We start from the raw sequence: 27,860 nt of genomic DNA, 5'->3' as shown, positions 1-27,860 counted from the left end.
TCATTTAAAACAAATATCTTACCTTTTCCAACAGTTGCTATAGGTTTCTAATGGGAGACACAGGATGTGAAGAAATAAATATCACAATTTGATACTGTAAAAGATGTTTTGAATCTCTAGTATGGACAGACTTCTCATTACTGCTTGTCATGCTTTGAAGACTCAGGGTTTTGTCATCTGGAATGGCATCCAGGCTTTTTCTACCATGCCACAGATATTCTAGTAAAATACTGGGGTCAGATAATATGTGTTAATATACTACCAGGAAAGATAATCAGTAAACCATTATAAAACAATAGGAATGACAGGATTTCTCATCAGTCAGCTCTGCACTGATTAAAATCCACAGACTTAAAGGCACTAATCAACTAACAAATTAACTTCTCTAAGCCTATTTTGTCCATGTATAACTGACAGATAATTACTCTGGCAATTCTATGTAATAGTTTGAAGGCCTTCTCTAATGGTACACTAGCATATTTACAAAATGAAGCAAATAATGTACCAATTAGAATGAAGTGAATTTTATATCACATTCATAACATCTAAGTAAGTGTTCTCTATGTAAGTGAAGTGCTGGGTGACTAGTGGAGACACATGCAGCCATACTGTGTTAATATGTTGACTACCAGTCAATATAATTTGGTCAAATGTCACATCAAGACATGCGTTAAAGAAGACACTTCTCAAGGTTAAGTAGTAGCTTTTAAAATAGCTAGTCGTGCAACAGACTAGCAAGATTATTGTTGATATAGCTCTAATTAATTGACTGAAGACATTATTACATTTTAGATGTTAGTTCTGGTAATCACAGTATAATTAAATTCAGCATACTTGTTAGATGTAGCAGTCCAAATTTACTAAAAAAAAAAAAGTGTGTGAAAGACCAGAAACTCAAAAAAGACTAAATAAAAATATTTAGATTCAGTACAAACAATAGCTAAAACTAAAACAATATTAAACCCTAAACTAATGATAAAAAAATCAGGCAGATAAACATAAGCTGAGAGGCATTATAGAAAAGGTGACCTGAGCTACAGCAAGACTGGTATCAAATTTACTCATTCACAAAAATCAATCAATCAATCAGTCAAACACACCATATCTATAAGTGGCATACAACTGTGATATTCAGTAAAAAATGAATTTTAAAATAAATTCTTGTAAATTTTAGTCCTTCCTTCCCACTGTTGCTTTTTACCAACTCATTTAAACATTACGGTCACAATAATGACTTCTCCTGTGCCAATTTGTGATGGTAATTATCAACGGAACCAGAGGGCAAATCCAGCATAGTTGGAGTTAAATATGCCATATTTATTCTTTAAGGGTTTAGTATGCCTTTTTTCTAGTGTCTCCAAATAAAATACTTAAAATACATGAAGAATGGAAAACTTACATAAAAAAAGATCTTGGCACTGATTGCAAAAGATCAAATCACAGCTAAAAATCAATGAAAATGGTAATTAAGAGTTTCTAACACACCAAACCTGTAAAAAATATTATCTGCCTCTAAGTGAAATTCAGCAACGGTAAGAAGCAACAAGAATAGGATTAAGTCCACTACTTTGCACACTCTGAAAGATTTTATCATTGTTCTATACAGATTAAAAAAAAAAAAAGAAAAAGACCACAAAACATATGCATTAATTAACTAGTTGATATACATGATTAATTCTTTGGGAATTCTAGATTGTGTCAAACCTAAACTGGTCAATGAAAATGAGTCCATATACAGTCTTTTCTGGAAGGAAAATAGAGAAGCAGCACTACAATACACTGGGATTATCAGTAATCAGCCATATAAAATGCAACTAGGACAAACAGCCAGTAGATATAGTACAATTGAACAAATGCACAGTTGCAACTATGTAGGTTTCTATCAATTCAAGCTTTTTCTAACACAGTAATCTGTAGGTGTTAGTTACAAATACTTTTTCTTCTTTATCCTATTAAGTAAAAACTAAAGATAGCAACATACAAGGAAGAAAAAATTCACTATAATCGTAATAACCCCGATGCACAAAACAGAATTTGCAACTGAAATGACGTCATGTTAGGCCTCTGCTTGAGATAAGAAATATGTTTCAGATGCTGCATATTAATGAATTAGATTGGCTTACGTGAATTTTTCCACTTCGTTGTTGTTGTTTGCTTGATGTTATTAAAACAAGCAAAGACAACACCAATTTGCACAAAAGGAATGTTTTTCAGTCTGGTGGTTTTGGTTCTGTTCAGTACTTTCAAGGACAGAGAGATTTGTTTTTCTCAGGAGTCACTGTTTGAAAATCCCGCCGTGAAGTAAGATCAGGTATATACACATGATGGCCCTAATGGTCTCTAGTTAAGGAGTATCTGCCACATCCCTTGTTACCATGTTCCAGTGTTTTGTTACCTCCTAATTAAAAGGCTTTACTTATACCAAACTATGGGGGTTTTATTACAAAATTAAGCTGGTTTTTGCCTTATTCTTCAGCTAACAGAAGTAGAACAGAATTTATCCTCACCTTCACTGTAATCTGTTTTTTGGTGTTTTTTTAATGCTTTAGAAGGTTGTTGTTTTGTCCACCCTTAGTTTTTTTTTTTTTTTCCACCAACAAATATGTAACTTCACTGTATCATAGAAGCTGTATTTTTTCAAACCTCTTGTTCTTCCTACTATTATTGCAATACTAGCCAGTAACAGGTATTATTTTGTAATGCAAAGACATGGTCGTAATTTAAAATAAATTACTATTATTAAAACAAAGGGAATTCAGAACCAAGTCAGACTACCAGCACACCTAAAATTAATATCCAGTTTCAAATGGTGATGGTTCCAGAACAAACCTAACAAAGGACTCTGCAACTTTGTGCCAAGAAGGTAAATTCGTTCCTAGTTTACAGGAAACTCATGATTTTCATTCAGTATAAAAGGAAGACACTGCTTTAAAAGCTGTAGCCTGCTTATTACAATTGCAATTGATATTCTCGTTACTCTGTTCCAAGTACCAGTCTTTATTATTGCAAACCAATGCAAGTAAGAGAGAGTGGAGATGTAGTTTCTGAAGAACAGGAAAAGAGCAGAACAATGGTCCCCATTTCTCTCGTTCCCTTGGGAAATTATTAGTGATAGCTCATTTGCTCATCTCTGAAAATATATTTGGGTTTTTTTTCAATGACAGATTATTCTATTAAAAATATATCTATTTGTGCATAATACTACAGCACCTAAAAGCTCTGTGCTTTTACCAATCCTCCCTTCTGCTGCATATTGTAATTATAACATAGAGTACAAGGTAATTTCATTTACAAAGACCTTACAAATTGAGTGTAAAACAGGAGACAACTGATGGACAGGGAAAGACAGAGGAGTACAAGGGAATAACGAGACAATACTAGTCATTGTGATAGGCAGCAGTCTCAGCACAGAATCATCTTAAACACTGTGAACATTTTTTTTCCTTTAAGTAGGTAACACTGAAATTTAGATTTTTTTAAGGAAAGACTAGAAATAGAGGAGGGAATAAGAAATTAGTTTCTGGATATTTTACAAGAGCTCCTCCTGAGAGTGAGTTACGGTCTGTGGAACAGAAAGAAGGTGATATTGTTTCACAAGGGAACAATTGGATTTATAAAGAATGGCAACATGTGCTGGCCAGAGGCTGGAGGCAGTGTCTCAATGCCAAATGAGTAGGAAGACATTGGAAGCAAATATGCTGTGAAAGGTCCTGAAAGTAAAGGCACATTGAGTATGTCTGATATAGCAGAGAAGAGAAAACCAGAAATACATATAACTCTCAATTCCATTACATAGCTTTATGTTTTTTTAACAAGAATTTGCCTACCATCTGTATTTTCAAGTTAAAGTCCTTTTATACACATAACAGTGTGCAACCTGTCAAAATCTAAAAATGTTCCCCCCCCGCAATTTGTCTGAGACCTGACAGTTGAATCCATGTATCATAGGCTATTAACATGAATTAGTAAAGAGGAGACACTGAAACAGACCAAAATATTAATTATGCTCTTTAAGCTGTTCATTGCTGATGGACAACTGCTGAGTGCATTGCTAAAAGGTGGCCAGCAGTAAACCAGCGTAGCCATATTCTGTACCTTCACTATGTTGATATTTATACACAGTGTCTGTCAGTTAAGTTTGATAATGAGTGTCTGTTTGGCATTCACTCTGCATGAAATACTGCCCCACAAGCCTGAAATACTTTGTTGAACAAGGTGGGCAGTGTCAGAACAAGCTGCCAAAACATCAGCTAATGGGTAGCCAGAAGCATTTGATATGGCCCAGACTGAACACCTGTCTCCTCATTTAAATAGTGATTGAAATAAATCTCTTTACGATTCCTCAGAAAGGTCTCTCTGACTATTCAGCTTTCATTGTTTGAGTTGTCTGTCCTTTGGTATGTACTGCAGTAAAATCTTCAGTTTCAAGATTACTTTCTGTGCAAATTACTGCTTAGTGTTACATATACCCACTGTACAGAGAGACTCTACAAGGGCTTTAGGCCTTTTAAACCTCACTCAAGCTTTATTTGAGAGCCAAGTTGAGCTTTGTTGGCCTTGTCTTCCATTTCACAAATATTATTCTTGCAGCTTTAGGAAAATAAGCAATTTTCCACAGAAAACTGAAACAAGAGAGTACCTAACTCACATTCCTTCCATTCAAGTCTTGTCTTGCACTGTTACAGCTTTACAGTTGAAAAACACAAAATGTTAAGAAATTAGAACATGCACTTTAACACCTACAATTCTATATGACCTACTATCAGAACTCCTTTATCTTTTTCTCAGTAAATATACATACACAGATTACATTTTAACAGAATAATGTTCAATGTCATGTAAAATTGCTGGAAGGAAAGAAATAGTTGTCTATATGAACTGTCTGTAATTTTAAGCAATTATGGAATTTCCCTTTGCATAAGAATGGGTATTTATAACACTATTGTTTAGATCATGATCTTAAAATACATAAATTCATATTTTATCCTGGACAGGTAAAAGGATCTTGGATTTTTCAGGCCTAAAGTAAATGCAGCCAAATATTCTTTCCAGTGTGTTGTACAAACTGACTGACTTGATAAATTCATAAACCAGACTGTTCCTGCATAGGAAATGTTATTCTTCAAGGCTAAAGCCTTGAAAAGAATGGATAATGCCATTGCCAAGTAAGGTTTTAAGACTTGAAATGTGTGTGGTAAGGATTTTCAAAATTTTCCTTTTTGCCTCATAGAAGATGGCCATTCTTAACTGAGCATTGCACTTTATTTAAAATTCAGAGTTTCATTTATTGTACCAAAAATCACTGAGAAGTCAATAATAGCATATAGTTTGTGCAAAGCCTTCATTTTCTGAAAGAATATTTTGTGCCAATGAAACTGGCTGCAGAAACACACATCATTCAAGATGCATTTGTCCTTTGTCTGTTTAATTGAAGACAAGAATGTCAGAGGTGGTAAAATCAGTTAAGACAGTTTCTATTGACCAGGAAGGAGAAAGTTGCATGTTTTTGCTGCTTCTTCATCATACCCTACCACCTTCTGCATTTTTGCAGGCATTTTGCTGAGTTGGGAAAGAGAGAAAGAAGAGGTTAAAAAAAATATCTACACCACTCTGTTTCAGCTGTCAGTCATCAGGGCCACTAAGGCTAGATGTTCACCCTTCAGGCAGTTCTGTAACTGAAGCTCAAAATGAGCCCTGTCTAAGCAGAAACATACAATTATTCCAATCAAATTATTTCTAGGCTACACAATACAATTACCCAGCTTAATCTGGAAGATGAATTAATTGAAGGATGATTTTCCTTTTTTGCATAGAAAGTCCCTGTGTAGGATATTCATAAAGGGAAGTTGAACACTTGAATTTCATGCCACAGTCTCTAAGCTAATCTCTATTTTAATCAGAAACAAAGTTTGTTTCAGCCCTTTCTTTTTAGCGAGAGGAGGAGGTTTTAAAACTGCAAATCAGCTCTTTTATGAGCATAGAAACAATATGTAAAAGTGGCAAGACAAAAGTGATGTTTTGTCAAAGTTTTCTCTTTTTTTCTCCTCTTCCACAGATGAAAATTGATTGAAAGAAGGGTTCAGTATGAATTGCTCCACATCGCTATCTCTCATGCTGATGCTGGTTCAACTTTTACCTTGCTCTCCAAGCACGCAGAACTGCAGCACTCGAAACACAGATCAGTCTTTCACAGCAGTTCGAAGAATGAAACGTGGCTGGGTATGGGAGCCACTTTTTGCAACTGAGGAACAGACTTCAATGATGCCTGTGTACATTGGACAGGTATGATAAGTAATGATTCAAGGATGGTACAAGGTCAGATTTAACATTGCTTGTTAGCAGCTTACTACCTAGACTTGGAAGACCAAGTATCTCCAGTGACCTGGAAAGGCAGAAAAAGGAGCTCAGGGAGCTGTAATCAGGCAGCACAACATCTCTCCTTTCCTGTGACCTGACTTAGGGTCAAAGAACTCCAAGAGCTGGAGGTTGTGAGAGTACCAAGGAACCTCCTTCACTTAGGTCTGCTGTCAAGGAAACTCCATATTCACTCTGTTACTAAAACTAGTTCCATGTACAGCAGACAGAGCTATCAAGCTGAAAAGTTCCTTTCTGTCTTCTGAATGAAAGTCCAGGACTCATTTATCAACATCTGGCAATTTGCTTGTGCTATTTTTGGCACCGCATCAAAGCAGCCATACTGAGTGCAGTGTGGTTTACAAACAGTATTTAGCATGATTTTCTATTACACTAAGTAGCAGCTGATTTACCCCTCATTAATTTTTAATGAAGCAGATTAATACTAAATCCTTTTACCACTGAGAAACTACAGGAATCTGTATGGTTCATTAGATTAATGTAGGTTTAGCATGATGAGAAATTAGTTTTCACCCTCCTTTAAAAAAGTGCTTTAAGATAATTGCCTTAATGAGGTTTTATTTGCCCCTTTGATCTCTCTTTCCTTATGATTATTATTATTTATTATTATTATTTATATTTGTATACTAGATGTAACTGTAATCTTGAGATCTAGTTTTCTTTTCTTTAAGGCACTTTCTAGATGAATGAACCAAAATAAGTTTAACTGCTAATTAACTAGCACTAAAATTTAATTGGGCCCATAGGGTGAAGTGCTCAAAATTCATTAATTACTTTTTCACAGCCCCTTCAAAGTAACTACTATGGAAGTGTGATGTCTCACTTCCGAAAGAACAAATGTAGACACACCCATTTTTTAATTATTATTACTTTTCCCATACCTGGAAAAGAGTTTCCTGTAAAGAAACTTCATAAATACCATGTATTTTCATACAGCTTTAGAAAAAAATTCATAATCTTGCCTATTTCTCACAGGTAAACTATGGGGAATTTTTACTGAAGATTATGGGTAATTTATTGCAGTCTAACCATTGTCTAATCAGACATACTTATTTGTGTCTTTTTATTGAGGAGAATTTGCTCTGCTTTCAGTGAATGAAGTGATAGTCTATGATAAACACACAATTCTTTAGAAAATAAAGCCCTGAAGGAAATTGCATCAATGAAAATACAACGGTAGATAGTCTCTGTTTTTAAGTCACTATTCCATATCAACTTCTTTACGCAGTCAGATTCAGAGCTCAATCTTCAAATTTCATTTAACATAGACTCATGAATCCTTTTCCATTATCATGTTTAAGAAATGTGTCGAGCAGCACTGCAATGGCAGATATATGAGGGCAAGTACATAACTTCTTGTTCCCAGTTCTCATTTACAATGGAAAGACTATTTATTCTTTTGTTTCTAGCTTAATAAAACAGGTAAACTGAGAACCTTCAGTATGCTTTCTCAGCAAATGTCATCTGTAAGGGACCTCTCATTTAACATGGTCAAGGTCATGAAAATCTTTTGGGGGTAAATGATTCTGAGTGAAGTGGTTCAACAAAGGTTATGCCTAAACAGCCAGTCCGAAGCATGCTTCCAGTCTCTAAGGGTTTGATGCACTCTGTGATCACATCTGAACCCCATCTTAGTTTAAAGATCTAGATATTCACCACTTTTCCCAAGCCTTGGGGTTCATGACAAGGAAACCAAGATTTATGGATCAAAAAGAATCTGTGGTGCCCTTTAGCCAGATGCCAAATTTGGATGGTGTTAAAATGAGTTTGACCAGACCAGTCATAAAGGTGTGAACCTGTCCCATGTTTTGCACACAACTATTTATGTTGAAAACATTTAACTTTAAGTTGTTCATGTTTCAGATGGTTCTAAACTCCCTAGCCTTGAAAATTCTCTCTCTTGTACTGGCAAGGGGAATTAGCTCTGTATAATTTAGGGCTTAAATACTCTGACACAACTCAGAGCAGGAACTCAAAAGTGTTCCTCATATCTCAGAGCAGCGGCCCAGTCACATTCTGAATAAATTAGCCATTTGATGCATGCAGACAATTATGCATTATGAAAATCTTCAAAAGACATGGGCATTATTCCAAAGAAAATTGAAAATTATTTTTGCAACTTCAGAAGCTATTACAAAATATGTTGAGTAGACCCAATAGGAAAATGTGCCTTTCACACCCCATAGTTACTTCTTTCCCACTCTGTGGCCTCATATCTTACACTGAGCTGTAGGGTCAATAAGCATGAAGCAAAACAGTGAGATCATTGAAGTCAACAGGTAGACATATTATTTGCATTTAAAACCTTTGTAGGAGAAGCAGGTTGAATAAAACTTTTTTTTTTTTTTTTTTTTTTTACTTTGGATTTTTCAATTATTATCTAGGCTCTTAGAGATTTTGACATCTTTTGTTCTAAACCCAAAATAAATAAATAAATAAATAAATAAATAAATAATAACAATAGAAATTGCTGTTCCCATAAAATTCAACTGTGGATGCTTAAGAAGTTAAGAAATTATGTTATTGCTATTAAAAAAGTACTGTTACATATTGTTAACAATAACAGAACTATTTTGTTGGCATGAACAAATGCAGCTGGACTGCAATGGTCTCCAGGGCTCAGCTTCATCAGAGGAATCATCATCATAAAGTTCATCTTAGCAGGACAGCAGAGGATGCACATCATCATGGAAGGAAATGGAAAATGTCTATCAATTTATTTCAGAATAAATAATACAAGCTTATACCACAGAATGGCTTTTCATCTCTTTAATATTTCAACAGAAATAGAACACCACTGTCTCTCATATTTACTCTTAGTATTGCTGACTACAAAAACTATATAAAACTTACAAAGTACACTTGTCATTCATAATAATAAAAAACTTAGATAGTGTTTAATGACCTTTGCATCATTTTCAGCAGAAGTTTATGGGAGCTGATAAAGCAATGAACTAAAGTACGTACTTACATTCATTCCCTTCACTTCAAAGTGGCTGAAGCATCTTTTTTCAGGTTTACCATGCATTTATATTGCTGTTATATCAATACTTTAAAACTGAGCCATGACTTGCTGAAAATGTGACAGTAGCCTCTTTTAAATATTAGCATCCAAGAAGGCTCACTAGTGACAGGGTTCACTGTAGAATGAAAACAAACAAAGCCTAAAATGAATATTCCAAAACTTTACTCCTCCCAAAATGTGGTTTATTTTTCTGTTTTGTACTTGCAGCTGAAATCAGATTTAGACAAGCAGGATGGCAACCTAAAATACATTTTGACTGGGGAGGGAGCTGGAAGCATTTTTATCGCTGATGAGAGTAACGGCAAAATTTACGTAACACAAAAGCTGGATCGAGAAAAGAAACCGTTCTACACTCTAAGAGCACAAGCAATTAACAGGAGCACTCAGCTTCCTGTTGAACCTGAATCAGAATTTATTATCAAGGTTCGAGATGTCAATGATCATGAACCACAGTTCTTGGATGGACCTTATGTGGCCACTGTTCCAGAGATGTCACCTGAAGGTATGACATGCTGTGAACCAAACTCTTTATTTCCTAATTTTTTCTAGACAGCTATGTTGATATAAAATCTTAATAGCATATTTTATAGATGACCTTTCAGTGAGAAGGAAGCAAACTATTTTACAAGCTTACAAAGTTGCAAAGTTATATGCTCAAACTGAAGGTTGTGCGTACCTCTACTTAACATCCTTGCCTTTAAATATTTAGGTATCTACATGTATCCAAGTCCTTTTACAGAATCTGGATACATGCTTGGATTGACTATAGAGAGTTGTTTTTCCCACCAGTGATTCAACCTTGAAATTGGTACTTGTTAAAAAATATAACATTACCATTTGAAATAGGTAGAGTACCATAGCCAGTTGATACTGCAAAGGAGATTTGGGGATGACGGATTTCACTTCTTCTTCAGTCAGTATAGCACCCTAATCTCTAGAGAATTTTTCAGTGTATGATTATTGTTACAACCTGTCAGCTCTTCAGGCTTCTACCAATCTCAAAAAAAAGTAGCATGCACATAAACTTTAAAGTCCTCTGACCTCAGCTGACTCTTTTAAGGACATAAATATAAGCTTGGTTGAACTGAAAAGTACTCAACGGCATCCTTCAGTCTACTCTGATTCTGCTTAATAATTAAACAATGTGTCTTTATTATACCCTGTAGAGTAGAAATCATATTGTACTGTAACTGGAAAAGAATCACATTCACATCACAGGCACTCACGTTTTCCCCCCCAAAGATAGGGATAGTTTCCTTCCTATAAGTAATGGGTTCAGAACAGGAATGGTATGAATGTGGGGCTGACGTGATGACAACCCTCACACCATGTATGATGTTTACTCATTTACACTGCCGAGCCTCTTTCCTATTAGTCAGCTTCTCTTTGTTTGGATTAGATGCTGTGCAGTGAAGGACTGCCTTCTGATTTCCTAAGCACATGAATTGTAATTTTCCTCTCAAGAGGAACAATTTAATCCCCACGCTTCTTCTTTCTCACCTTCACACGATCAAACAGACCTGTACTAGGATCTGTCATGTATCTGGCAACTTAATACAACAAATATGAAGCAAAGCCAACATCTGACAAATATAGGTGTATACGCATGTATGTGTACATATACATATGCATACATAATGTGTATACACATACATTTAAATCCTTAAAAAAAACCAAAGTGTGAATGTAGCTGACATAAACAGGCATGTTATAGATACTGCTCTCTCTAGATAACTATCTCTTTCCCTATCTCTTTTGGTTATTTCTGTTGCAAATAATATTGAAAAGATATTCAAATATTGTGCTACTTCAAACTGTATGAATTAATGAGGTCATTAATATAATAGCATCAGTGATCATAAAAGGTAATAAAAAATTATTTCATTCAGTGCTACTCATTCAACTTTTAGGGCAGATTCAGTGAATCTTTCACAGAGAGCTGTAAACTTTATCTTCTTCTGCCAGTCTGGGTAGCAGTTGCAAGAAAAGGATATTCATGCCTGAGGTTTAATCAAAAGTGGGGTTAATATCCTAATTTCTGCCAGGAAGCAGTAGCTCACCATCATTACCAGCAATAACTACAAAAGACATCCATTTAATGAATTTATTTCCTATTCACCCTGCTTATACCACCTTCTACGAGGGAAATCACTTTTGGGTGTATGATTGTTTCTTCACTGCCACTTTCTTCTGTGCAGACAGACTCATTTGTCTCAAGACTTCTGCATCTGAGCTCTTGGTCAAATAATTTTTCTGACATAATCAGTTGCTTGTTCAGAGGGTACTTCTAGCCTTTGCATCTTGCTCATTCACTCAAGTTTGGAGACAAGAAGACAGGTGCCTTGTCAAAGACCTTTGCATTTTTTTATGTGTTCACAGTAATAATGGGCATAGTTCATTGGGTGTTTTTATCTGGGATTACACAGATTTAGGACTTTGGCAGTGCCTTTTTTTTTTTTTTTTGCCTTTTTTTTTGCTGTGGTAAAGCATTATTTATGAAGCACTTGGTCTTTTATAAAAATGGTTTTAAAATAGCTGATAATTTAGTATGGCTTGATTTATACTCACACAGACCTGTAACCATTCAGAGAAGTATATCAAGAAATGACATGGATTCCTTCTATTTTCTCTTCCTGTCTTAATGATGTCTATATGGAAAAAAAAAGTAAAAGGTAGGACAGTACTTATGGCCCAAACCAACAGTAGTAATCTTTTCCCATATACTTCTGTTTATCACCTGAAACCATCAACAAGCAGCTGACAGATGAGAAGTTTCAATCTATACTGTCTTGAGTTGGCTATAAACTGATACCCTAAAACTAAAAAGCTCAGCAGCCTTTATCCAGTCACCTGTGTCATCTATTATATATCTAAATTCCTAAAACACAGCATCACTTCAGCATAAGTTTAATTAAACTGCAAAAAACTTAATTTATTTTGTGATATTCCTGTAACACTATGAAAAAAGATTCCAGTAAAATGTAGAAATATATGAAACGAAAAAAAAAATCAGAAGTAACACGACCTCCCATTTGTCAGAATGAGTGAAAAATAAAACAAGATCCCTGTGTGTCTTCTCTTTCAGACACAGACTACCTGAAATGGTAAACTCACAGATTCATAGTCATTCAGTGTATGATATGTGAATCTAAGTCAGTCTTATGGATCTTGAAATATTTTCTACACTGCTGCTTCTACATTTGACCTCTCTAGCACTAATACCACAGCTATTTCAGAGAACATTCTTTCACCTACTTCTTCCATGTAGACACTACTGGCATACTCATGGGTATGTCTGGCATATGGAATGTAAGTGCAGTGGTATATAATAGTATATACCTTAACAGTGGTCAGCTCCAATGAAACATCTGAGCCACATCATGAGGCCTTCTCTGGGCTTACTTACCCTGCTTCTCAAAGGGTAGGGACTTCACTTCTGAGGTGAAACCTCTTTCAATGTGCGTCCTAAAGTATTAATCCTTACAAGGAAATTTCTAACCTCACAATAGATAGAAACAGTAACCAACTAAAATTTGCAGCGTTGATACTGTAATAGTTCATTATATCAGTGCTTTTCTCCCAGTAAAATAGAACATCCTCTTGCATAGTAAGGGATGTAGACCAGAATTAGTTTAAGTGATACAGTGAAATAGAGAGACTTGGTCTCTGCTCTGTTTCTGAGCTCTCTAGCAGCAGTTCAGCTCACTGATGCTAGACCTGGGATCTCCTAGTAATTTCCTCATAGAAAACATGCTCAGGAGGCATGGTCAATACTTGGGAAAGCAGTTCACTGTTGGTGAACATTTTGTCTGAAACTAAGAAAGCAAGGAGAGAATAATTCACAGTCAGCCACTTGCCTCAGAGAACCGCAGAAAAACAGAAAATAGGCACAGATAATTTTGCCTACAGTTACAAATATTAATGTGTATATACTAATGTGCCAACAAATTAGAATATATTTTACTTCTTTCTTAGCTCTCTTTTATCTTCAGTACTAAATTTTATTAGGATTTTATATGCAAGTAAATGAAAAGTGTGTCAGCAAATGGACTGTCTTCTGAGAACACAGGACTGTGGTTTTCCTTCAGGCATTTGGTACAATTTTACATTAAGTGTCTTCCATATAGCTGCTAAACTTGTACAAATGCAATATATCTGATGGAATGGTTAAGTCAGATGCAATAATATATCAGTACTTAATGTTTTTCTAGATTTCAAGCTCTAGTTAGAAAAATGAAAAACTATTTGCCATATGAGGGCCATATAGTTTACCTGATGGGCTGCAATATATAAGTGGCACTACTATGTTTTGCCCAAGAAGGGTAAAAGCAAGGCTGCAAAGAAAAATCTTACACAGCAATCAGCAAAATGTAGTTTGCTTTAAATAAAGCTAATAAAAAGCAAAAAATGTGCAAGCATGTTTACTATCCAGCTGAAGACATTACTGTGTACATAAAACACATATTTGGGGCTAAACTTTATATAAACATCACACAGACTCCCATATTCAAAAGTGCATGTTTGGAAGCCCACAAACTTATTCAGTTAATTTGTCACTGCCATGATATTCATTTTCACAGAAATGTTGTGAAACTGTATCATGGTTGGATTGTCAATTATATCATGTCATGGCTGGAATGTGAAGAGGTGGGGTTTTTTGTTGTTTGTTTATTTGGGGAGTTATGTGTTAATTGATTGTTTTAAAAGATATTATTTGTATCTGATCAATTATTCTTCTCCCAACCACGGAGTTACAAAAAATGTCTTTTTGGAGTTTTTTGAGTACATAACATTAACGTTGTAATTTCTGTCACTCAATGTACTGGGTTTGCGTGGCAAGGTTTTGGTAGTGGGGGGGCTACAAGGGTGGCTTCTTTGAGAAGCTACTAGAAGTTTCCCCTATGTCTGACAGAGCCAATGCCAGCCAGCTCCAAGATGGACCTGCCGCTGGCCAAGGCCGAGCCAATCAGCAACAGGGGTAACACCTCTGTGATAATATAATTAAGAAGGGGAAAAAGTTTCTGTGCAACGGCAATTGCAGCCAGAGTAAGAACATGTGAGAGGAATAGCCCTGCAGACACTAAGGTCAGTGAAGAAGGAGGGGGAGGAGGTGCTCCAGGTGCCAGAGCGGACCTTCCCCCTCAGCCCATGGTGAAGACCATGGTGAGGCAGGCTGTCCCCCTGCAGGAGGTTAACAGTGGAGCAGATATCCACCTGCAGCCTTTGGAGGACCCCATGCCAGAGCAGGTGGATGCCCAACGGAGGCTGTGACCCCATGGGAAGCCTGCACTTCAGTGGGCTCCTGGCAGGACCTGTGAACCTGTGGAGAGAGAGGAGCCCATGCTGGAGCAGGCTTGCTGGCAAGACTTGTTACCCTGCGGGGGACCCACGCTGGAGCAGTCTGTTCCTGAAGGATTACACCCCGTGGAAAGGACCCATGCTGGAGCAGTTCATGAAGAACTGCAGCCCGTGGGAAGGACTCATGTTGGAGCAGTTTGTGGAGGACTATCTCCTGTGGGATGGACCCCATGCTGGAGCAGGGGAAGAGTGTGAGGAGTCCTCCCCCTGAGGAGGAAGGAGCGGCACAAACAATGTGTGATGAACTGACTGCAACCCCCATTCCCTGTCCCCCTGCACCACTGAGGGGGAGGAGGTAGAGAAAACCAAGAGTGAAGTTAAGCCCGGAAAGAAGGGAGTGGTGGGGGAAAGGTGTTTTAAGATTTAGTTTTTATTTTCTCATTACTCTACTCTGATTTGATTGGTAATAAATTAAACTAATTTCCCCAAGTTGAGTCTGTTTTGCCCATGATGGTAATTGGTGAATGATCTCTCCTTGTCCTTATGTTGACGCATGAGCTTTTTGTTATATTTTCTCTCCCTTGTCTTGCTGAGAAAGGGGTATGATAGAGTGACTTTGATGGGCACCTGATGTCCAGCCAAGGTCAACCTACCACACTCAAATACAAATGTCTAGGTAAACATGATTCCATTCAACAAATGGATTGCTTTGTTTGCTGCAGGTTAAATGTATAGAAATACAGGCTTCATGGCAGTGAAAAAATAAAAACTGAAAGAGTATTCTAAACGCAGGATAACATTTTTCTTCTGCTTATTACATAGTCCATATTTAATGTAGACATTCATATAGTGATCGTGAAATCTTTGTCCTAAAAAAATGTGAGAAACCATAGTCCTCTCTTTACATGGTCTCTTGCCACCCCAATTTAAAAATAGTCTTCCTCCTGAGAGTGCAGATCTGTTATTGCTTCCCTCCAGGTCAGCTCCCTCTTTACCAGATGCCCCTTGGCTGCTCTCCTTTGCATTATATCCACCAGCTGCATCTCACTGAGCCCAACTGGGCAAATTCCATGCTTCTGCCTTCTGCTATACTCTGGAAGAGTCAACACACAAGCAGAAAAGTAGACTGGGGCTTAGAGAAGCAGCAAATGTTGGTTTAGATTCAACATTTCTTTCTAATGGTTATAAATGGTGTAGAAAATAAATCTACCTTTAAATGAGTGAGATGCAAAAACCTGCAATGATAACTTTGCAGTCCTATATTTGTTGGATTTTATTGCGATTTATTAAATATGGTGCTCTAAACAAGTCCATTTCTAAATGTAGTTGTGGGAACTTGGGTTTGTTTAGTAGAAAATGGCATTTACAACAGACTATGCCTGTTGTATTATTCATAGTTCTTGACCCCTTCCTAACTAGCACTGCATTTTTTTTTCAAAGCAACTGCATTTTCGACATGCTAACTTGTCTTAGAGGATAAATTTCCTGTATTGGTTAGAACAGTTTCCATAGACCACAGCTGATATGAAGTTGATAGTTGTGTAGCTGAGGATTTCCTTTACCCTTCAGTCTTATTAAAGAATATTGTTATTTCTGAAGCATATACATGCCCTGATTAAATATTTATCTGTCATTTTATATTTAAATTTCTCCAGAGCGATAGGGAGCAGTTTATATACATGTATACATCTATACACACACCTAATACACACCTAAATGTCAGAAATTTGGTATTGTATGTTTTGAAGGACATATAACTCCAAAAGTTGATGGCATTTAATAACATTTTAGTGTACCTCCACTCTGAGAGAAGACAACATGCATTACAGAATCACTTGGAGTGCTGATGAATAAATTGAGAGAAAATGCAAAAAATATTTTTTTAAATAATCAAAATATTTCATTCAGCATAACCTTATATGAGAAAGCCTTCTTCATTTCTATTTAAAAATAAAACTATTGAAATGCTAGAAAACTCAGAAATTAATATATTTGTTGTATTGGGGAAAAGTATTAACTTTCAGTTTGCAATAAAAAAGGTGTTTTTGGTCTAACTCCTTGCGCTCCACCGTTTCTTCTTCTTTTCTCCTCCAACATAACCATACAGCTATATTGGTAAGCAGGTGCAACCATGTGAATGTATGCCAGAAAGTTTTACAAAGTAGCTTAATTTCCCACTGTTCCTCATGAGAAGCAGTATTTGTAGGAAGAACCTAGGTGAGGAAAAAAGACAAAAATAATGATTACCTTACAAAATGATGTTACTGTGAATGTTTTCTTTCAAAGTACAGTCCTCACTGATGGTGCCATGAGATTGCTGTCAGTCTTGTCTCTAGGATATAACCAGCTTCCAGCCAGAAATGAAATCAAGCTCTGCAGATTGATTCTGCTGTGTTTTTTGCACTGGGGATTCTGCCGTGCCTCTTGTACCGGGACAGGCTCATTAAAGACTCAAGGATAAAAAATGTTATCAGAGCCTTGTTATAGTTCTTGGCTGTCTTGCTTGCTAACAATTAATTTCTTTATCACTAGTGGACCTACTGGTGATAAAGTGGCTGTGTTTTCTTATTCCCTTGGGAAACTTCCATAAAATACTTTGAAGAATATACAAGGGGAGGAGAAACAATTTGCTGTACTCCATTCACATATCAGAAATTAGGGAAAAATGCATAAAATAAGTGGTATTTTAAGCAACATAAATGTAATGCTGAAAAGTCATACACTGTTTATTTTTATTTTAATTGAAAATTTGAATGCAACAAGAACAGTTTCTGAGGAAATATTTTCCCTTTCCAATGATGAATTTTAGAAGATGCCATTTGCTCTTGTAAATTTTCAGGACTGTTTGCTAACATAACTGGTATGTTAAAAGGTTTTTAAAGAGTTTATGTTTTGTAATTATGAGGTAATTTATACAATAAGAAAATAAACAATCTATTTTATTTTTTCCTTGAGGTACTTCAGTTACACAGGTAACCGCTACAGATGGTGATGATCCTTCTTATGGGAATAATGCCCGTCTGCTTTACAGTCTCATTCAGGGACAGCCTTATTTTTCTGTGGAGCCAAAGACAGGTACTACAAATGATCTTGTAACTTGAAAACGTTCATAAACTAACATAAAATGGATGCAAGCAAAAATGTCTTACTTCATTTCAACACAAAGATCAACTGACACGGCCCTACACCTCTATGTCTTTGCACAGCTCCTAGATCTAAAAAAACCCCAATTCTTTCTTTCCCATAAGAAGCTGACATTCTTTCTCTCTAGAGAATCAACAGTTTATTTAGCAAATTATCTTACTAAAGAAAAGAGTTGGATTCTGAGTACCCCATCCAACAAATTGACATAGGAACACTTCTCAGTTAACAGCTCTACAACTCATTATGTGACATTCCTATCTCGATGTTGGAGAAACCTCAGATATGTGATATCCCTCCAAAATCCTCATTTCTGGGGAAGAAAGGTTATATATGGTAGAGGAGATACATGGTATGTTCTGCTCCCCAGAACTCTAAGTATGCAGAATGGATCTGTCATGCAGCCTAGATGTTGCCATAAGTATTAATTCCCAGTATCAGGACAGTTGTGCTGTGCACAGTCTAGAATGTAAATTCAGAACTGTGTCCAATGATGCATTTTATACCTGCATTATATGGTCAAATGTTGGGAAAAATGGACTATTATATGTTATTATATTATACTTTTCATTTTTAGGGGTCATCAGAATGGCTTCCCAAATGGATAGAGAAACAAAAGATCAGTATTTGGTCATCATCCAAGCCAAAGATATGGTTGGGCAAGCAGGGGCATTTTCAGCAACAGCCACTGTTACTATCAACCTCTCCGACATCAATGACAATCCACCTAAATTTCAGCAGCGTGAGTATAGGCTAATTACAGTAGTTGAAGTCTTGAGGAAATTTAGATCTACTGTAGTTCTATTAAGTTCACTGTAGGTCTTTTCAGAACAGGTCTGTGCTTTAACTACAGCATACAGATTTAAATAAAAATAAAATTAAAAAAATCCCACACAAAAGCTCAAAAACTTATCATTACGAAAAGCCTCAGGCCTGCTGTTTTTATCACTAGGCTTTGGAGACAAATGACTTACTAAACTGCTTTCCATACAGTTTGTCCTACCTAAAATCTGGGCAATGGGATATTTAGTACCATTTTCACTCACCTTCTTTCTTTTTCTCTTCTTGTCATTCTTTGCTGACAGATACTACAAACTTTTTGGCAGATGATGTGACCTTCTCTGTCCAGGGAATTTCTAGCTGCTGGCTGGGCTCTCAGGAAGAACTAGTGAAATGCAGTTGGAAAATGCTGCCCTCCACTGTTTTTTCACCCTGTTAGTTCTCCTTAGCTCTTTTATTTACTGCTAAAGTGGGGCTGAGAGGAGGACTCATGAGTGGAAGGGTTGTCATCCCCTGCCCCCCAAGATCTACCCATTACTGGATTAGATCCATTGCTCTAATAAAAGCTGGGGGCTTTCCCCAACTTTCTGAGAGCCTCAGGCCATCATAGCTACAACACCTATTAACCATGGCAGATCACTAAGCTGTGCCAGTATTTGTTTCTTTAGGACTGTACTATATGAACGTCTCTGAAGAGGCTCCTGTGGGCACTACTGTAGGCAAAGTCTTCGCAGAAGACAGCGACATAGGGGAGAATGCAGCCATGAACTATTTCATCGAAGGAGATAGCTCAGATGTTTTTGACATCATTACTAACAATGAGACTCAAGAAGGAATTATCTTATTAAAAAAGGTGAGATCTCAGAAATCTCTAAAAAAATCTCTACATACTGAAAATAATCCCCTCAAGCAAGCTGGATATTTATAAAAACCCTATTGCTTTGGATTCTATTATTTTTTTCTTTCTCCGGTCTTTGTGATTTGATTGAGATATTAAGGGGATAAAAAAGAAACATGCTTTTCTTTCGGTTTACTTTTTTTGACTCATTCCTGTTACTTCTGAATACAATACTGGCAGTCAAAGTATCTTAATATTATTCCTAGATGTGAAACACTGTGTATGCCATTATGAGAAAATATTCTCTCTCTTCTGTGCATCATCTGTAAAATCTTTATCAATAATTTGTACACAATATTTCCTCACTTCCAACACCTCCTGTTAAACTTTACTGAAGCCAGAATGTATTGCAGTATTACACAGATAGTGGAGGTTTTGTTATGACATAGCTTTGAAAAGGCACTAAATACACTCAAAAAGATATCAGTTTATGAATTAATATATTTAAGAATCTTTGATAATGTACGATTTATTTTGGAATCACATAGGAAGATTTCTGGGTGATCTGGGTCATGATCTGAAATGATGATAGAATTTGATAGTTTATTGAAATCCAGGAACCTGAAAAACTGAATGCTATAAATTTGGTTGGGTTTTTTGTTGTTTTTTTTTGTTTTTTTTTCTATTTGGATTTATTGCAATTCAGGAAGGTATTTATTTAGCATTTCTTTTTTATATTACAGAAGATAATGACTATCTAAAATAGTAATATAACTGCATGTTTATTAAACACTCATTTTTGCCTTCTGGAATTTATTTCCTTTAGAGACTAAATTTTAACATACTCAGCTTAACTCCTACAGATTAACTGATTTGCATTCTTTATGTAAGAGTAAAGAATAGTGTTCACTAAGGTTACTCCTATGTTGGAAACACAAGTACTAATAAAAGTTATTTTTCTTAGACCTGACATTCTATGGGAAGGCTTCTTTTACAGTGTTGTTTAGCTATAATATTAAAGCCAGTCTACATGTGAAACCAAACAATAGCATAGCACAGCCTAATTTTATAGTGTTTTAAACATTAAAAAAAAAAAATTAGAATTAGCTACTTTTGAAACATCCCCAAAAGAAGGGTAGCACCATTTCGTCTTTAATCTCACACAGCTTATTGAACTGTATTTAACTCAAATTTGGAAAAAGAAATATTCTACATCTCACTTTCTTTCTTAACAGAGAGTGGATTATGAGAGCAAGAGGAGATACAGTATTCGAGCAAAAGTTGTAAACAGGTACATTGATGACCGTTTTCTGAAAGAAGGACCATTTGAAGACAAAACCGTTGTCAAAATCAATGTGGAAGACGCTGATGAACCTCCGGTTTTCACGTTGGAGAACTATGTGATGGAGATTGCTGAAGAGGCTGTGAGTGGCTCATTGGTGGGCGTTGTAACTGCTAGAGATCCAGATGATGATGACTGCCCAGTCAGGTATCTAACTTAAAATGTGAACAGGCCTCAAATATAAACACAGTTGGGATTTCCAAAGGCTATTTCTGCTTCTTACCTTGGCTCATGATTACAGTTAATCATGCTTTCTTTGCGATAGCCTACGTTATTCTAGGTGACATGGTTTAACCCTGGTAGGCAGCTAAATACCACACAGCCTCTTGTTCACTCCCCCAGCCAGTGGAATGTGGAAGGGTGAAAGTGCAAAAAATCATGGGTTGAGATAAAGAAAGTTTAATAATAAAAAAAGATTAAAAAAAGAAAACAACAAAAGGGAAAAAAAAAAACAACACAACAAAACCCCAAGAAAAACAATTGATGCAAGAAAACCTCAAACAATTGCTCACCACCAGTCGTCCAATACCCAGCCAGTCCCCAAGCAATGGCAGCCCTGGCCAACCTCCACTCCCTCCTAGTTTTATTGCGGAGCATGATATCAAATGGTGTGGAGCATCTCTTTGGTCAGTTGGGGTCAGCTGTCCCAGTTGTGTCCCCTTTCAATTTCTTGTGCATCCCCAACCTACTTGGCTGGTGGGGTGGTGTGAGAAACAGAAAGGGACATGATGCTGTGTAAGCACTGCTCAGTGATAACTAAAACATCACTGTGTTATCAACAATGTTTTGGTCACCAATCCAAAACATAGCCCCCTAGTAGCTACTATGAAATTAACTCTATCCCAGCCAGAACCAGTACACTATGTTAAATCCTGCCCCCTAGCCCAAAATCTAAATAAAGGAGCTTTGTTTGTGCATCTTTGCAATCACTTTGAGATGGAGTAATATTTTAAACAGTAGCCTGGAAGAGGCTGTGCACAACACCAGAGCTAGGGTACTGCAGCCGAACCTGAAAGTGTCTGGAGGTGTTTCAGTCTGTTCCCAATAACTTCTGGAAATATGGAGAGATGGACCCATTGCTGGGAGGGAGACACAGAAGAGCTCCACGGACATCTGTTCAGCTCAACATAACCAAAAAATTACCAATTCTCTACATCTACCACAATTGTCCCATAGACATATTATATAAAAAGAGTCCCCCAGACTTTTAATTTTGCAAAATAATTTTGCTGTTTCTTAAGGGAGAAAACAGGTAATTAATCTTTAATAGAGGTTTTATAACTAAAATAGCTTCTTGAGTTACTTGATGTCACTGTGTACTGTGCAATTTAGACAAGCTAGGATACAGGGACAAATGGATGAGACACAAAATTACTTATGGTGTGTATATTAACTTAGCAGATTCCTAATAGCAGAAATATATGTATATGTATAGATACCTATAGTTACGACTTCAGAGGTTTAGTCAATGCAAGGCCATTTGCTATGATTTTGCATTCATTTACTGTTATTTAGTAAGCTAGTCATAGGTTAAATTAAATAAGAATAAATAAAAATATACATATACTTTTTTTTCAGAAAAAGGGCTTGTTTTGTGGTTTATTTAGATGACTGCAGCATCTCCTGAGAAACATTTAAACACAGTGCATATCTGTGACTTCTTAGTTCAAAATATTTTGATGGAACTTGCTACAAAGTGAATATGTCTGCGTAGTCCCAAGACAGTGATGTATATATTGCATCACTGAGTTCCTTTAAAATAGAGCATGTAACTTGTAATGTAAAGGTATGTTTATTGGGCTAAGTGCCATGCATAGGAAATGAATTTTGAAACCATTGCTATCATAAATGACAGCAGTTGCTTATAATATAGAAAACCAGCTGTGTTGCATTGTGGACCCCATTTTTCAAATAAACAAAGTAAACAAAGACATGCAACAAAACCTCACTACATCAATAATAAAAAATAAGTAAAAAATATTCAACATAGATCTTCTGAAAATTATCTATGAAGAATCAGATTTCAAAAAAAAAACCAAACAAAACAAAACACCAATGTCAGAAAACCCTAAACAATCTTTGAATGCATGAGGAATACTCACATTAAAAAAAAAAAAAAAAAATTGAATAGTTGTCATGGTTTAACCCCAGCCAGCAACTATGCATCACACAGCCTCTCTCTCACTGCCCCCCCAGTGGGGTGGGGGAGAGAATTGGAAGGCTGTAAGTCAGAAAACTCGTGGGTTGAGATAAGAACAGTTTAATAATTGAAGTAAAATGAAATAGAAAGGTAGTAGTAGTAGTAGTAGTAGTAGTAGTAGTAGTAATAATAATAATAATAATAATAATAATAATATAATACAATAATAATATACAAAACAAGTGATACACGACACAATTGCTCACCACCCACTGACTGATGCTCAGCCTGTTCCTGAGCAGTGATTGCTTTCCCCCCAGCCAACTCGCCTCAGTTATATACTGAGCATGACATCATACGGTACGGAATAGCCCTTTGGCCAGTCTGGGTCAGCTGTCCTGGCTGTGCCCCCTCCCAGCTTCTTGTGCGCCGGGCAGGGCATGGGAAGCTGAAATGTCCTTGACTGGTGTAAGCACTACTTAGCAACAACTAAAACATCAGTGTGTTATCAACATTATTCTCATACTAAATCCAAAACACAGCACTATACCAGCTACTAAGAAGAAAATTAACTCTATCCCAGCTGAAACCAGGACAATAGTAAATCCCTAAAATAGAGGTTTACATATGTTACATCTTTGACTCAAGTGATAAGAACTTTCACTGATTGTTTTGCTGGTTCCTTGATTTATCCTTTTACTGATTTTCAAAACAGACAAAATGTAACTATAAATAACAAGTTATAGAGTCATCCAACTGCTGTCACATAATCTGAGCTGGAGTCCTAAGTGCCAACAGGAGACAGAAAGACTTTGTCAAGCACAATTAAAGGTACAAAAAAAGAGGGAATAATTGCATGTGGGAATTCCAAACTGGAATGGTAAGAACATTTCAACTCTTCAAACAGGTTTTATTTCCATGAAATAGACTCTACTAGGAACTGTGACATACGGTCTTTTTTATATGTTGTGAAAAATATTTGTAAATATCCTTTCCATTTGAACCAATATCTTTGGTGTCTTTTTCAGTCCATCTCTGGCCTGTGACCAGTGGTTAGACTTTAACAATTTGAATGGTATGTATGTATGTACATGTGCATGTGCATGTCTGCATACGGACATAGCATCCAGAATCTTTTACGTGAAGACTCAGGAACACTGGACTCATTTGCGGTCACCTCCTGCATTAGGATTTTTACCCTACCTAGGTGGCACCTCACTACAGATAGTTGTCTGTCTTTATTTATAATGCCCATTCCCTTGGCATCAGAGGATGTCTGCAATGATAAAATAGATTCGCTGTTATACCTCCACTTAGCTGTTAGTGTTATTCATTTCACAAGTGGCACTTTTGCTGTTTCTTTTCAATGAAGTCATTCACCTGCTGTGAGCCTGACTTAGAAGTAAGAATGAATAATGCATTTCAGATTCAGTTCACATTAATATAGATCTGAGACATATTTAGTTTTATAAAAAAAAGAGCTTTGATCTTGGCAGCAGTGAATTTTAAATGTTTATAAGTGTACATTTTTCATGATTTCTGAGTTGTCGCAGCACCCATTTATATGTATACATGCCCAGCTCTGTTTTCTCAGCTGACAATAGCTTTCTATGTCCTTGCTTCTGGTGGAACATTTCAGTATCAGGGAATCTTTTTACTTTTTTTGGTGCAGGTACTCTATTGTCCACGGCATGCATTTAAAGACATTGTTCAGCATCAATGAACACAATGGAACAATCATTACAACTAAACCTCTGGACCGAGAGATAGCTTCTTGGCACAACATAACTGTTACAGCCACAGAAACAAGTGAGTAAGAAATTTAAGGAACACTGTGTTTTATATACTGCGAACTATAATTATCTTCTGAATATGCCTTCTTTTAAGCAGAGAATACATGCTTCTTTCTCATTATATTACTGTTGCTTGCTACATTAAGGAGCATTATTAAAATGATTAGTTAAATAGAAGCGGAATATATTTGAGCTCCAAGGTCCTGTGCTCTTTCATAAAAGATGACCTTATAAAAAAAGAAAGGAAATTATAGTAGGATCGAGACTGTAACGCTTTCAAGTTACACTGAAGCATATGAATTGCTCCTGCAGTGCAAGATCTTATGTTAAATTAGACCCTGGTTAATTTCACACCAGATTTTTGACTAGTGTGAAATTAGCCAGGGTCTAATTTAACACCAGTCAGAAACTTGTGGCTCATTAATTGTGAAGGTAAGGCCTAAATCAGTTAGACTTCTCTTCAGTGACAATTAAATCTGTGAAGCATCCTTTATATAGATTTCACCTGTCAGTTTGGTTTGAAAGTCAAATGCAAATTGCCTCTGTTTGTGCTTTTGTTGATCTGGTTGCCCTAACTCTGGGACAACACTCTAGAAAATTAACAGCTACCAATTTATAAGGCAGTTTAATAAGATTATTGGGATATTATTTAAAAACTAATCATGTCTATCCTAAAAGAAAAAAAAAAAAAAACATATGACACTGGAGTCCAATAATAAACCAGACAGGTTTTGCCAAATACTTTTAGCATGTTTTTTTTTTAATACTGAATCTCAGTTAAATGCTACTTATTTCTAAGAGTAAACACATATTCATAAATCGCACTGTTCCAAAAAGGGAGCATTCCCTGTATATATGTAGAATATTACTGCTAGAAGTTTAATATAGGATAGTCAGTAGCCATTTTCATTGAACTATTTATTTTGTGTTTGGGAATTGATAATATTTTCTTCCTTTTCAGCTTCTCCATAAGTTTTTAAGCATGAATGTATTTTACTTCTTATGTTGTTGGGCAGCTGGCAGGTGTTGGTAAAATTGATCTCTGGCATATTTTTGTCATGTCTTGAATAGTGCTATGGAAACACAGCAAGATAACTTTGGTCTGGACTTTTCTGTTTAGTTAAACAATAAAATAGGAAAGAACAAAGTGTTACAAATGAATGTATCTCCTGCAGCAAAAGAGAGTGAGTCTTTCACAGTAATGAAAGTTATTGTAGAGAAACCAAGCTCTCATTATCATCATATTCTTATTCTTTTTTTCTTTAATGATAATAAGGTTGCTGTCTATAACACTATATTCAAAAGTATTGAAGTTAGGTCACCTTGGTCTGGGCATAACTGAAATGATTTATATTATGAACTAGTAGCATTTTATTCCTTGAAATATAGTCATAACATACACTGTGTGTATGAGACATTTGGTGGATGACATTGTGGCTCCACTGAAGCCAAATCAAAATGCCGTTAGAGTTCTTCCACTCAAGATACTCATTGCAGCTGAGACAGATACTGAAACTGCATTGTAACAGCAATCTCCCTAGGGGCCTGTTGAGGTTCTGGTATTCATAAAAGACACAAGATTTTTGCCTCCATTGCCATGACAGGGATCAGAGATCAGTGAGAGGAGCTTCCCTCTGTTATTGCACGTTTGTGGTGTGGACCATCATATCCTCATGCCATTGAGATAGCATGTTTTATGGATATCCAGAAGTAGATCTAATTTATTGAACCTTAAATGCAAGCAGTGGGAACCTGCAGTCAGTTGAGTCTTATTCCACTTTATGCCTAAGATGGTTCTAGCTCAAAAGTAATAAAGTTTCCTTTGATCAGTTTTTACTTGGTTGTAATCAGCTTTCACCTAGTACAAGGCTGAAGCATAAACAGCAGCATTCTAACCATGCATGACAGCAAGAAATCTTTAAGTCATCAGCTTTACTTAACACTGATTTACTGAGTCAGATGAAGATTGACTGACAATTAGTTTAGAAGAGGAATATCTGCTTCAGCTTTCTTTCTACTGAACTGTAGAAGACTACCAAAAATTCCCAATGATAGCAACTGGCTTGAGCTTACTTTGATCCTCATTTCTCTATATGCCCGTTGGAAAAGTGCACTACTAGTCATAAGCAAATTTACCCATAAGAGACAACAGTCATTTTCCCACTGGGTCTTGCAGATGTCCTTTCATAGTGGGTTCCAGACCTACTACATGACTACAGAACTTACTTACAGCTCTTTGAAGGTTTAAGTCATGGATCATATCATTAATTCAATATTTAATTGTCACCCCACTTTGGTCATATATACATTTGTTGACAGACTTCTAACTTTTCAGATTAGTCCTTTTTAAAAAAAAAAAATTGTGTCCATTTCCTTTAGGAAGTAAAGAAATTTGCTTCAGTCTAAATTAAAATTATAACTATTATTATTATTATTGTTTACTGTTATTGTTATTATTACTACAAATTTCCTTTTACTGGCTGATGACAATGCCAAGCTTTCTTCAATCCCCTGCAAGTACTGAGTTCTAATTTGGCTTTAGAGATGGTCACTGCTTTTCTTTTTACATAGCTCCAAAATAATCAAGTTACTAATTTGGGTCTCTAGTAATTAAAACATCAACTTCATTCTTCACAGTGATCCAACCTATTGCACTTGGTATCCTGTTCTCTCAGACCTTGCTTTTCAAATTCTGATCTCTCTCATGGAGATGATGACAAAGAAATTTTCTGCTCATTGAAAGATCTTTAGCCTAATGTAGGATATGAGTACAATAGCTGTATTCAAATTCTGAAAACTATTTTGCTGTGTAAGGGATAAAAGACAAAATAAATGTTGCCTGCCATCTTCCCCAATTGCAACCAAAAGAGTCACTCTGATTCACACAAAATCTTAATTAAATATTTACCAGACACTGATTCCAAGAGTGGCTTTGTAATGTGTTGCTCCCTCCCAAAAAAAACCACTTGTGATTTCAGAAAAATTAAAAACTTCCATACTGTTATCTTCCAACAGCAATGTGAGAAATGCTCTTCCTTGTCATTTAACTATATGCTGAGGAAAAATAAAAAACCAAAACAACCACAACACAACAACCCAAATATAGTAAGGAAGTAAAAACAAGACTA

At 36.2% G+C, this 27,860-nt stretch overlaps 1 protein-coding gene across 6 annotated transcripts in view; it reads left to right on the top strand.

Moving 5' to 3' along the window:
- Positions 1 to 27,860, top strand: part of CDH19 (cadherin 19) — a 121,763-nt gene that overhangs the window by 70,491 nt on the left and 23,412 nt on the right. For 5 of the 6 annotated variants that reach the window (XM_087757480.1, XM_087757471.1, XM_087757489.1 and 2 more), the window contains 7 exons: positions 6,056 to 6,282; positions 9,608 to 9,902; positions 17,654 to 17,773; positions 18,417 to 18,581; positions 19,288 to 19,472; positions 20,693 to 20,946; positions 24,612 to 24,748. In XM_087757480.1, the coding sequence (XP_087613606.1) occupies positions 6,085 to 6,282; positions 9,608 to 9,902; positions 17,654 to 17,773; positions 18,417 to 18,581; positions 19,288 to 19,472; positions 20,693 to 20,946; positions 24,612 to 24,748 (1,354 nt within the window). In that variant the 5' untranslated portion in view covers positions 6,056 to 6,084. The remainder of the gene's footprint in view (positions 1 to 6,055; positions 6,283 to 9,607; positions 9,903 to 17,653; positions 17,774 to 18,416; positions 18,582 to 19,287; positions 19,473 to 20,692; positions 20,947 to 24,611; positions 24,749 to 27,860) is intronic. The other variant, XM_087757498.1, reaches the window with a different exon arrangement.

Source organism: Nipponia nippon, unplaced genomic scaffold (genome assembly GCF_047370975.1).
Source record: "Nipponia nippon isolate SJK-2023a ecotype South Korea unplaced genomic scaffold, ASM4737097v1 scaffold_1, whole genome shotgun sequence".
Lineage (NCBI taxonomy): Eukaryota > Metazoa > Chordata > Aves > Pelecaniformes > Threskiornithidae > Nipponia > Nipponia nippon.
Note: the sequence above shows the minus strand (reverse complement) of the source record. Positions and strands in the feature narration are given on the sequence as shown.